General features: G+C 37.1%; 1 protein-coding gene across 3 annotated transcripts in view; it reads right to left on the bottom strand.

Annotated features, from left to right (window-relative positions):
- Positions 1–479: 479 nt before the first annotated feature.
- The window catches only part of FRRS1 (ferric chelate reductase 1), a 48,127-nt gene continuing 35,047 nt past the window's right edge, over positions 480–13,559 (bottom strand). For all 3 annotated transcript variants that reach the window (XM_078072713.1, XM_036069547.2, XM_036069548.2), the window contains exons 9-16: positions 9,908–10,021; positions 7,875–7,987; positions 6,194–6,280; positions 4,160–4,257; positions 3,547–3,605; positions 2,580–2,723; positions 1,423–1,484; positions 480–1,340 (exon numbers count right to left, since the gene is read on the bottom strand). In XM_078072713.1, coding sequence (XP_077928839.1) covers positions 1,248–1,340; positions 1,423–1,484; positions 2,580–2,723; positions 3,547–3,605; positions 4,160–4,257; positions 6,194–6,280; positions 7,875–7,987; positions 9,908–10,021 — 770 coding nt within the window. In that variant the 3' untranslated portion in view covers positions 480–1,247. The remainder of the gene's footprint in view (positions 1,341–1,422; positions 1,485–2,579; positions 2,724–3,546; positions 3,606–4,159; positions 4,258–6,193; positions 6,281–7,874; positions 7,988–9,907; positions 10,022–13,559) is intronic.

Genomic DNA, 13,559 nt, shown 5'->3' with positions numbered 1-13,559 from the left:
CTTAAGATAGTTATATTCATTTATCACAGGGTCAGATGAACGTAAAGGGAACTACCAAGCAATAGTTACAAATAATCATGGTTAGAAAACAAACAGAAATGTAACCAGAAAAATAATAATAGTCCCTAATTTCAGTTTCTAACTCACAACCCCAGCCCCCTCTCCCCCCCAAAAAAGGCAGAAACTTTTCAAATAAAGATTAAGAGTTGGTGAATGTAAGGGAAATGCCACTACATGGTATTACCTAAGTACTAAAAATGAGTTAACAACACAATGAACAGGAACAAAGCAGTACTTTGGTATTATGGCGCCACCCACTGGCTAGATGTCCTCATAGCAAATATGAAATCCAACCATTAAAAAAGAGATTATTGGAGTAGGAAGGAAAATATTCTAATTCATTACACCATCAGGAACTTCTAACAAAAAAGAACCATCCATATTATTTATTACCACAAAGAAAGAGAGTAACTGCTAAATATATTCACAAGGGTAAATTTTATTATTTTTGAAATGCAAGTCTACAATCTCCAAAAGCTAGGACTTAAATCTTAGAGTCAAAACAATTAATATATAAAATGTCCTTTCAGCCCTGTAACTGAATATATAAATACAGTCTTAAGCAGAAGATGCACATTTGCATTTCACTGCTAAGAAAGAAATTCTAATATCCATAATATATTTAAATGTTAATACAATGTAAGTTAGCCCCACTTCCACCTTTACCAGAGAAGTAACAGAATACATAGAAAAAAGGACATGTCCAAAAAACTGGACTGAAAAACATAGTTTCTCAAAAAAATGTCCTAAGAAAGACCATTCAGATAAACTAGCATAAATATTGTCTTTAAAACAGCACCTTTATAGTCCAAAATATATTCACTTTAATACAATCTCCATTCCCTCCAAATAACATCATTTCTGTCTTTCCAAACAGTTCTTTTCTTAAATGCTAACATTCTAAAAACCTCATCATGGAAAATATCTGAGAGTCATTTCTCCTCAAGGATAACCTTCCCCGGTAACACTCAGAACCACACATAAAGGCTTGACGTCCTTTTTAGAGTCCACAGGACCCTGCTAAAAGTTGATCTCTAAAGACCGCTACTCAGAATTCCTCTACAGATATGACCTGCTCTTCCAATTCAGAATTCATGAATATGCTCCAAGCAGTCAGTATAAGCTTCAAGTTTCTTTGGCTTAATGATCATTATCATCTGGTCTGCAAAGCCAAGGTCTTTGCTTGCTCAGAGTTGGTTGATTGCAGATAAGAAGATGATGAGAAAAGTCACATTCCCACAGATATAAACTGCAAACACCACCTTTTTAAAAGCATGACCCTGAAAGAAAAAATTGAGACGTGAAAGAAAGAAACGACTATCATTGAAGTTTGTGTCAGTAAATAAGAAAAGGAGGACTTACTTCTGCTTCAGCTACAGTAAATGACTGAAGGATCTGAATTCTGGCATCATCCAATATTTCAACTGTCAAAAACAACAACAGAAGTTTGTAAGGCCCGTGAGTATGCCGGTAAACTAACTTCCAAAAAAAAAGTCCTGATGTGTAGCATTTGTTGATTTCCAGGTGTATATTCTCCCATATCAAGCTACCAAATGTTGCAAACTTCCTGAACATGTAAGGCTCTCACAAATTGGGACAAGTGGGCTACAGAACATATTTGTCAAGGGACTTAAAATATGCCTCTTCTCCTGGTCAATAAACACCATATCAAAGTCTTAACAGACCATGTTTTAAGTATGTATGTATTTTAAATAGCAAGCCATAATTCAGTGGTCATCAGAAACCCATGTATGTGACCCTGTTGAGAACCAAAAATGGCAGGATAGATATTTACTACTCGGCTCCTAAAAGCTGCCCAGGCTCCTAGATTCACAACAAAGAGGTCTTATTTTTAAAAGGCCACCTTAACTTATCATTTAGGGGGGTGGAAACTAAATAAGACACAAAGGACACAGCCCAGAAGCCAAGCTAGTTTAAAATGTCACGTAGTCTCTACTAATGTCTCCATTCCTAATGGCTATAGGTATCTCGACCCTGCCTAAGGCCCATTTTGCACTAAGATCAAAATGGACTGGCCACTAGAAAGTCATGGTAAAAGAATTCTTCCCCTCTAGCTTGCCTAGTTAGCTAGCTATATATGATGTACATGACAACTGAAGTGTTAGTACACAGTAAGTTTATCAAATAGGCAAAATCTGCCTGCAGCTTTGCCCTCTGTTGACTTTAGGCATCTCTTCTTCCTCCATTTCTGAGTTCTCTCAGCTCCATGCATTCAGGATTCTCAGTGTGGACTGGCTCCAAGTCAGACCAGCATTATAAAAAAAGACTTCTTCCCTAAAACCTAAAATCGTTCCCTTTTTTTCCTCATTAATTGTAATACTAATGAGTATAAAAAACAAGAGCAGAATATTTCCATGAGTTCTAACACTGACTAATCACCACAGAAAGTTTTAGTGAGCTATCCTGTAAGAGCCAACCATCAGTATCTAGAAACTAATCACATTCCTAGAGTTTGTATAAAGGTGATTCTATATAACATGGCTGTTTGAGCAGGTTACCTTTTCGAGAAAGTCGGTAGGCATGTATCTCCAGAACAATCTCCATTCCAACGTGCCAGGCTACAAATCCAATCATTGTATAGGTTTTCCATCGGCCAGGAAGATCTAGTCCTGGTAAATCCATTCCCAGGAACATTGCTGCCACTACATTTATAAGAAAAATATATATATTCAAATGTAGTCACCCTCAAGAGAGGTAATTATGTGTGTATTATATCAAGTAAAACACAGTAAAAGAGTTTATGAGCTGAATTAGACTAATATTTAAGACCAAATAATTAACTTAATCTTTTTTTAATTGTAAGACTAGAAACGGTAAGATGGGAAATTAAATTATGATCTATCAATTGTTTAAAAAGAGACACTCAAACTTTCCAAAATGTTTTAAGTCTGCAATGTAGGAAAGGGAGAAAAGTATGGAAATCATTGTTGACTATGATGTTGACTCCTCCTTCCACAAAGAACCCCCAAAGACTATCAAAATGTAAGAATAGGAGGTGTCAGTTTATGTATTTATTATACAAAGCATCAAAATATATTGGATAACCACACCTGACTTTTGAAAATCACCCTTCCCTGGAAGGTACCATCTCCATGGAAAGGACCTGCAGACAGAAGGCTGGGACGCCCACAGCCCACCTCAGTCCAACTCACAAATGGCCCTCAACTTGAGCGTTTGGCCATTAGCACAGCTTATTCTGTGGGCAAAGGCAAATGCTAAAAAAAAAAAAGTCTTAGAAGGAAAGTTTTAAAGCCATTTCAAAAACTTTAACGTAAAACTGAAATAATGACTTAAATAGTCACCTCTAGAAATTACTTTCTGGATTTCAATGTTTAAGACTGATCTCTCCTCAACAACCAATTACTCCAATTACTAATACATCTAAAAATCATTTAAGCCAAATTACCACCTGCAATATAAACAACCAGCAATTATATATGAATAAGTGGCATCACAATTACTTACCTGCTATTATTCTAGCAGCTGTGCCCATACTCCAATGAGTCCAGTTAAACATTTGCCTTCTACCAAATAAAGAACCAGTCAGTATTCTCAAAAGTGATAGAACTACAATTAATTCCCAAGAGAATAAAAAGCACAAAATTTCCCTTATTGCCTAGGAATTAGGTATCTGAAATACATTTTAAAACCCTTTAAAGTAAATGTAATTTGTCACTGAATTTTATAACATGCAAAGTGTTTTCACTTAAAAAGGAGTTAGTTTTAAAAAAAAAAAAAAAAAAGAAGAAGAAGGTAGCAGGAAGGGAAGAATGAAGAGGGGGAAATCGGAGGGGGAGATGAACCATGAGAGACTATGGACTCTGAGAAACAAACTGAGGGTTCTAGAGGGGAGGGGGGTGGGGGAATGGGTTAGCCTGGTGATGGGTATTAAAGAGGGCACGTACTGCATGGAGCACTGGGTGTTATACACAAACAGTGAATCATGGAACACTACATCAAAAACTAATGATGTAATGTATGGTGATTAACATAACATAATAATTAAAAAAAAAAGGAATTAGTTTGCCAAATAATGATATCCACATTAAGACCATTTATATATAAAAGCTCTAAGTACCTTGGGTCATGTAAAGTTGGCCTGAAGGCTGCCAAAAGAGGCTGAAGAACTGCTAAAATCATCACTATACAACCAAGATATGGGTGATAACCTGCATACTGAACAAAGTTACATGATTTTAATGGTCTCGATCTCACCCATCAATGTAAATCCTCAAGTTAAAAATAATACACACAGATGATGTATTCCTAGCATTTTTCTGTAGCTTAAAACATTTACTAATAAGAACAGGCACCCTTCACTGAGCACCTACTGTATTCCAGGCATGTACTTTATATACATTATTACCGATGCTCACTACAATGCTTGACAGTTATCAATACCCCACTTTCATGGGGAACTGAGGCTTAGAGATAACAAGCAGTCTGTCCAACGACATACAGTGTGTAAATGGTTGTGGTGGAATCCATGTAGGGTGCTGCCTCTCCCCCATCGGGATGTTAGATGATCACCAACTCCAGTAGAGCCCACCTAGGACTAGTTAGTATCCCCATGTCAAGAGCAATCACCCCAATGTATGGTAATTTTGTTTAGAACTCTGTGTTTCCCTGAGCTGAAGGTTCTATATGATTCCCTGTAACTCCAATGCTTAACAGAGCCTTAATCACTCAACAAGTGTGGATTAAATGAATAACCCGTATAGCCACTGCATTAAAATCTTAGCTCCTCTGTTCAGAATGGAGGGATAACCTGAGAAAAAACATCAACAAAGTATCGCAACACTGTCAGCTCCACTCCTCTCTTAGAGATGCTACATGCCTGCTCAAAACAGCAGACGGTTAGACCGCTTAGCACAATTATTCCACTTAAAAACTTAAGAGAGAGACTAAGGAGATGTTCTAACCTGTGACATGTTTAGGTGGGGGAATATTACAGTCTGTTGTCACTGACTGCCATGCTTGGGTAGGCTCTAAAATCTGTGATCCAGAACAAGGGTATAATGGTTTCTAAGCCATGATGGGATGCTTTGGTCAAGAAGAACAGTAAGCTGACAAAAGAACATTACAAAAACACGCTCAAGCTATGGACTCGGTTATAGACGGATAAAATTATAACCAGGACCATGGAGAGGGAAAGGGCCTCTATTTCATAAAACGACAGTAACAGCAGCAATGAAATTCCTACATGTGCTTAGAATGTGCACGAAACTATCCTAAGTGCTTTCAGCTAATTAACTCTCAATTCTCAAAAAGCCTGTGACATGGCTACTATAGTCTCCCCTTTATATGATCCAATTCATAAACGGCAAAGACTACAAACTACAAAGCTCACAAAATAAGCATTATCCTTGTCCCAAATACCTGCATAAAATAAGGTTCTGATGTCTAGGTTCATATCAGAAAATCTTCATCATTTCCTTTAAAAAAAATAGGTTGACCAATTTAGAAACTACCTAAAAAGCAGGAGGGAGGTTTCCTAGACCCAAGATTCATCAATCTTGCCCTTATAGCAACAACCGGAATGGAAATATCAAAGTTTAAATTCAAATTCTGACTGGCTATGAAATTGGAGAAATGTCATGGAAGCACAGATCTGACCTTAGGTATATTACTTATTCTTGGTAAGCCTTATTCATTCATTCAATATTTACTGAGGACCTACTATATACCAGAAGCTGCTCTGGGTGCTGAAGAATCACTGGTGAGCATACCAGTAAATATCTTCGCTCTAACATTCGCTTAGTGGTAATCATAGTATTAGTTAGAGAAAACCACTTACAAGGTTCACGTTCCTTAGATAGCACACTGTGAATTTTCACTGCTCCACAGTGAGAAAACTCACCCAAGCTATGTAGAGTATCCATAACATTTGATGCAGCCTAAAAATATATTTCATTATCAAGTAATCTGCAATGACATCCTCACTCTATTCCCTGATCCCCCAGCCATATGGAACAGTTGCCAGATGATTAAAAAAAGGAAAGAGAGATGTACGCAGAAATATCTTTTAACCTCTCATTTGAGAATGAAACAGCAACCTCCTTTGACATCAAAATGAATTTATATAAAAACATCCTGTTTGAGAGATACCTACCCAACTCCAGCCTCCTCTGTAAACAAAAGGCAGAACAAAAGCAATGCAGGTAAGGGCGGTGGTCGTGAGCATGAGCATCCGATGCACCTGCAGGGGTGAAATGTAACCATGAGAATACAATTAACCAGCTAAGAGGAAGGACTTGGCGTTACTGTGGCAGGAAGACTGAGGGGTGGGATTCACTGAAGGCAGGCATTCGATGGACATCTAATCACCATTTGCTGTGAGTTAAAAAAAAAAAAAAACTTAGTAAACGACTGACCTTAAAGAAAACTCTAAGCTGCCATCCTCGTCATTCAAAAGCATTTGCCAAGACTTCACCTGCACAGGGCAGCATTAATGGCTATTTCACACACAGAGCATACCTACTTGCCAAAAGTCCTTCCTTTCCTTCCTTTATTAAGTTCCACCGCCAAGCACAGTGCTGTACCAGATACCATCAGACAGAAAATACTGTCTCCCGAGAAGCGTCGCATACAAGTGAGGAGATGAAACATATATGAAATGTCATTCATTGTCTAAATCATGCGAGTGGAATGACACTGTTAATTGAGTATGTCAGGATAAATGGTGCAAACAAAAACTATCTCAGGGAAAGGAGGACACGTAATCACTCTATATATCGCACTACATATAGAGACAGCAGAGTTTCAAAGGCAGTAGAGAACCGAATTGGTAAAGTAGAGACAGAAAGAATTTTCCAATTGGGAATATCCATACGAGCAGATGGGAGAGAAAGCGAGAGAGTGAAATCAAAGGCAGAGACAGAGGCGAGCAAGGTGCATAGCAGTAGTGAGAACATATAAAACAGACTGACCCTGTCAGCCAATAGTGAGAAACCAGGTTAGATAAGGTAAGTCTTAAAGGCTACAAACTTATATGTACATAAAGTTTCAAGAATACTCCTTATAAAGTTCAAACTGTTTCAATAAACAGTATTTTCTCAAAAGCAGACATATACATGCTATCTCAACACAGACTCATTGATCTTCCACTATACATGCAACATCTATACTCCGTGACATGTGAAAGAGAAGGTTGTTTTGCTTTGTTTTGAGGCGTGCTTATTGACTCTTGTCTTTCTATGAAGAGTCTGCCTCCTCATCCCATGCAAAGGGGCAGCATGAAAAAAAACACTTCTAGCTCCTCTTCCCACCTACAGAGTAGATAGATTATCTTGAGTAGTGAGTTAGGGACAGTCTAACATTCATTGGCATCAACCAGAGGACAGACCCCTGTTCGGAAATGCATTAACCCTCGCTACTTCTTTCTTCGGCTCTCCCATCCGCCTTGACCTATCTGTACTCAGTGAGAGCAGTGAATGAATGCTCTTCCAGGCTCTACCCTCGTCCAACAGACACGTAAGTCAGGATCTTTTGGGTCCCAAAGTCTATGTTGCAAAGGGATGCACACGGTCCTGAGACATTCTCCAATCCAGCCTGACCCTCATAAAGCTGTCTCTATTTTGACCACCATCAAGTATCTTATGTCTCTTCTCAATTGGTTAGGAAACCAAAGAGCAAAATGAAGGAATTATTAGGATTCCACAACTACAACAACTATAACCACAAAAAAAAAAAAGAAAGAAAGAAAAGGAAAAGAAACCCACATACTATGTATGTTTTCATGTTGCAGTGTTCAAATAATATGGAAATTGCATTAAACTTTTTCTCCCACCTACCTGAAACCAAGCTGCTTGACCAAAGAAAGCCTTTGACCAAACAGATTTGAAGAACCGAGCAATGAGCACACCTATGCTCACGGTAGTCATCCATGCCACAAACATTAAGGCACCTGCAGGTGAGAAAATAAAAGGGTTGAAAACACAAACCACGCTGTTTCTTAAAGGGCCATGCCAAATGCTCAGAACATGGAAAACAACTAAGGAAATACATTCAATGAACGTAAGCATAACCTAAAAACATCCTGCATATCATAGCTTTTATCGCCACCATTACTACTTCTAACAGCTAACACTTCCGTCACTCCTACCGTGTGCCAGGCACTGTCTCCGAGTGCTTTACATGTATTACTCTAATTGATCTTTATAACAATCCCATTCAGTAGTTACAATTATTATTCGGGTTTTGCTGGATAGGGAAACTAAGGAAGAGAGAAGTTAAGTAACTCGCCTAAGGTTACAAAGTTGGGATCCGAACCCAGCCTGGCTTCAGCAACTGTGCTCTTAACCATGACACTAATACAGCCCTTCTGCAGGTAGGCGAGCATCTTCTAACTTTTCATTCCAAAAACGGTGAAAAACAAATAGGCAGGTTACATGCGAAATCCAATTACTGTCACCCTGGAGCTACCAGTAGAAGCAAATTACCAATAGTAAAATTATTTTCAAGCTTAACTATGATGACATTTATTGAAACTCTACTGGAAGGAATAACTCTGGGAATATAAAGGAAATATACCAAATAAGGACAGATTCCCCACCCCATACAAGTATACACTACACTATTCCCCTACTTTTAAATCCCATCTTTTCAACAATAAACCGGGCTACTTTTCAAATGGAATCGACTTTCATCTGTAGAACCAAGCATGTTAGAACCTTATTTTGGGGCTATTGCTCTTCCAACGTGGTTAATTTCATCATTTTAATGATTTAATCATATCATGGTTAAAATCATCATATGTATAACACTGAGTAATTTGTACACCCTCAATTACTTACACACTGATCAGTTCTTCAACAAAACTGTATCTTTGAAACCAAACTACTGCTAAACAATCAAAATCACAAAGCACTCTTCTATTATAAGCCTTTATTTTAATAAATGGCCTAATTAAGGTCTCACAAAAATTAAATTGATTAACCCAGATACTCAACTCTGGCTACAGTTAGAAATAACTAGGGCACTCCATTTGCAACGACGTGGATGGAACTGGAGGGTATTATGCTGAGCGAAATAAGTCAAACAGAGAAAGACATGTATCATATGACCTCACTGATATGAGGAATTCTTAATCTCAGGAAACAAACTGAGGGTTGCTGGAGTGGGGGGTGGGGTGGGAGGGATGGGGTGACTGGGTGATGGACACTGGGGAGGGTATGTGTTCTGGTAAGCGCTGTGAATTGTGCAAGACTGTTGAATCTCAGATCTGTACCTCTGAAACAAATAATGCAATATATGTTAAGAAAGAAAAAAAGAAGAAGAATGTAGCAGGAGGGGAAGAATGAAGGGGGGGAAATCGGAGGGGGAGAAGAACCATGAGAGACGATGGACTCTGAAAAACAAACTGAGGGTTCTAGAGGGGAGGGGGTGGGAGGATGGGTTAGCCTGGTGATGGGTATTGAGGAGGGCACGTTCTGCATGGAGCACTGGGTGTTATGCACAAACAATGAATCATGGAACACTATATCTAAAACTAATGATGTAATGTATGGGGATTAACATAACAATAAAAAAATTTAAAAAAAGAAAAAAAGAAATAACTAGGGCACTCTTTAAAAATTATAGGTGTCTTAAAAGCTCCATTAGTGATTTTAATGTACAGCCAGGGTTAAAACCAATGACTTATCCCTACTTTCCATTTTTAATAAAAAGGAGAAAACATTAAGATAAACATTGCTACCTGCAAATGTTAATATTTAAATACAGAAGACTGATGAACATTTGGTAAATTATGCCCACCGCCATTCCTAATCCAGCCAGCACTGAGTCATCAGGTAAATTTATTGCACAAAGTACACACATAACTTACCATGAGCCTTCAGAAGGAAAAAAGAACGGGATCCTCCCACGTTCCTTGGATAGTCTGTCACATTATATTTTTCATATGTAATCAAAGGTTGCTGAGAATGCTTATAAATTTTACCTGAAATTTCACAAAAAGAAAATGAAGAAGAATTACTTCCTCAGGAGAGAAGGAATGGAAAGACAGTGGCATGGCAAAGAAACAAACTTTCTTACGGTAATAAAAAATAAATAAATATCATCAGAGATGCCACTCATATGCAAAAGCCACATAAATGTACACACAAGCACACATGATCATCTTGAAAAAAGTTAAAGAAATAATTTAGCCAATCAAGAGATGAATCAAAACGAGGACGAAGAATGGCGAAGTTATGCTGAAAGAGCAGGTGGTATGCAAGAGACCAGTCAAACACGGGGAAGTCAAGATGATCACTGGTAATATCAAAAATCACTGAAAATGTCAAATACAATTCTTCAAAGATACTACATACTTTTTAAAAAATCTGGAATCCTAGACTAAACTAACAGAACTCAGACCTGGACAAAGTAGGTGGGTAGAAGACAAACAAAAGCATGTTGATGCAATATTATATTATTTGGCATATGGTCAATTCGGACTGGCTTTGACTAACAAATCAAAATCCCAAATAACGGTGATGTAAACAAATTAAGGATGTGTTATTATTTATTATGTATAAGATTAAGTCTGTGAATGTATAGAATCAGTCTGGTATGTGAGTATGTATGTGTGGCTGTTCATTCTGGGAATCTATCCTACAGAAATACTCCCCTTTTACCCAAAGATATATGTATAAGAATGTCTACGAGAAGTTGTGGGGTTTTTGTGCTGGACCAAAAAAAAAAAAAATTAAGCAAGCTAAATATCCATCATTAGGAGAATAAATCATGGAACATACATTATTTTAAGAATACAAGTGTCAAAAAGAACAAAAAGAATTAAGAAATTTGATATAACAGATATATAGGAATCTTTACCCCAATAAAATAAGTACTAGACTATAAACTACCTCTCAATAATTTCCGAAAAGAAATAATTATATAAGATACAGGTTATATTATTTATCCAAAACACAACAAAACTAAAAATAAACAACAAAAAGCTAGGAAAAAATGATCCACCTAGATATTTATAAAACTACTCTTCTAAATAACCCTGGGGCTAAACATGAAATCAAAATTTAAATTGCACAATGAAGACATTTCATATCAAAACACATGTGATGCAATCAAGGTACTATTCAAAAGAAGCTTTTATCATTTAAAAAGCATTTCCTTTAAAAAAAAAAAAAAGACTTAGGGGCCCTGGGTGGCTCAGTCGGTCAAGCGTCTGCCTTCCGCTCAGGTCATGATCACAGGGCCCTGGGATGGAGCCCTGCATTGGGCTCCTTGCTCAGCAGGGAGTCTGCTTCTCCCTCTCCTCCCCACCTGTGCTCTTTCTCACTATCTTTGTCACTGTCTCTGTCTCTCTCTCTCACATAAATAAATAAAATCTTTAAAAAAAAAAAAAAAAGACTTAAAGTATTGAAGTCATCATTTAATTCAAGAGGTGTTTACACCAACAAAATATAACCCAGGAAAACAGAAAGGAAGACTGGTTAAAAATAAAGGTAGAAATTAACAAACTAGTAAGTCAAAAATGAAGTCTATAAAAGGCCAATGAAATCGACTGAGTTTTTGGCAAGTCCAACCACAAGATAAAAAGAAAGAACACAAACAGTACTAGAAATGAAAAGGGTGACACAGCAGCTGATAATAGAAGATACTCTTCAAAACTATATGAAAATGCTACATACAACTTTAAGTAAGCCAAAAATATTTTAAAATCTAAATGAAATGGATGAATTTATGGAAAAATCTAGAATTAAAAACTTCACCAAAGAAGTAGTAGTAATTCTGGAGAGTAATAATGGTAGAAGAATTTTTTTAATTAGTCAAATATTTCTATCCCTAAAGGTTCAGACAGTTATTATGTGGATGAGTTCTATTATACAATTAAAAATTTTTTTTTAACTTTAAAATTTCTTTTTTTTTTAATGTTTTATTTATTTATTCATGAGAGTCAGAGAGAGACAGAGAGAGAGAGGCAGAGGCAGAGGGAGAAGCAGGCTCCCCACCTAGCAGGGAGCCCGATGCGGGACTCGATCCCAGAAACCTGGGATCATGACCTGAGCCGAAGGCAGATGCCCAACCATCTGAGCCACCCAGGCGCCCCTTAACTTTAAAACTTCTTATTTATTTAAGCTCTTCTAGAGTTCATTCTATGAGATTAGAATAACACTGAAACCAAAACTAGGCATGCATGCACACACACACGCACAACACGCACACAATCCCACAACCATAGACCAAAATCAATTACAAATATAGATACAGAAAGTCAAATCAACTGCCCATTAAGAGAACTATGAAACATAGCCAAGCAAGGTTTATCCCAATAAAGTGAGGATTGTTTGCCATTCTGAAGTCTATAAAAGTAATGGTAAAATATTATCTCAATTGCTGCCTAAAAGACCTCAGATAAGGGCGCCTGGGTGGCTCAGTTGGTTAAGCGACTGCCTTCGGCTCAGGTCATGATCCTGGAGTCCCAGGATCGAGTCCCGCATTGGGCTCCCTGCTCAGCGGGGAGTCCGCTTCTCCCTCTGACCTTCCCCTCTCTTGTGCTCTCTTTCATTCTCTCTCTCAAATAAATAAATAAAATCTTTAAAAAAAAAAAAAAAAAAAAGACCTCAGATGAAATTCAGCACATGTTCATGTAATGAACTCTGTAAAGTTAAGAAAAGATCATTTCCTAAACACCGTAAGAGATACCCACCAAAAAAATACAACAAACATGACACAACAATGAATATCAGAAGCATTCCCATCAAATTTAGGAACAAGACAAGAAGGCTTGCCACAGCACCACTACCAGTCCACTTTTTCTGGGAGAAGTAATCAATGCAATGAAACAAGAAAAAAATGAGGGCTTTGAACCTTGTCATTATTTGCATAAAATATGGCGTTTATCTAGAAAATCCCAATAATCAACTGGCAAACTAGATGGCTAAATTCAAGATAAACATTCAAATATCAATAACTTTCCTATACACCAACAAATTTAGAAAATGTAAGAAAAATAATCCCATTCACAAACTATTGTGAATCTATAGTTTTATAGAAATCTATAAAATACATAGAAACAAAGTAACAAAAAATATATAAACCTATATGAAGACATGAAGAAAACCACCAGATTTTAATCAATGGAATATCCAATATATTCCTGGATAGAAAGACTCACTATTGCAAAGATGTTGATTATTTCCAAAATTAATCTAAAATTTCATTGCAATTCCAATCACAACCCCAATAGGATTTTCAATGGAATCTGACAATCATTTCTAAAGTTTATCTAGAAGAATAGATATACAACAAAGAGGCAAGAATTCCTAGAAAAGGAGGCCAGAAGGGGAATCATGCTCTATCAAAATTCATAACCTATTATAAAGCTACAGTAGTTTCAACTGACACATTAATTGAGTAATGGAAGAATAAACTAGAAGTAGTTTGATTTACTGATAGATGTTTGGCATACAATAAAGAGGCTTCTGAAGCAGCAGAGATAAAATAAACTATTCAAAAAATGGCATTAGGAC

This window comes from Halichoerus grypus, chromosome 5, assembly GCF_964656455.1.
Source record: "Halichoerus grypus chromosome 5, mHalGry1.hap1.1, whole genome shotgun sequence".
Lineage (NCBI taxonomy): Eukaryota > Metazoa > Chordata > Mammalia > Carnivora > Phocidae > Halichoerus > Halichoerus grypus.
Note: the sequence above shows the minus strand (reverse complement) of the source record. Positions and strands in the feature narration are given on the sequence as shown.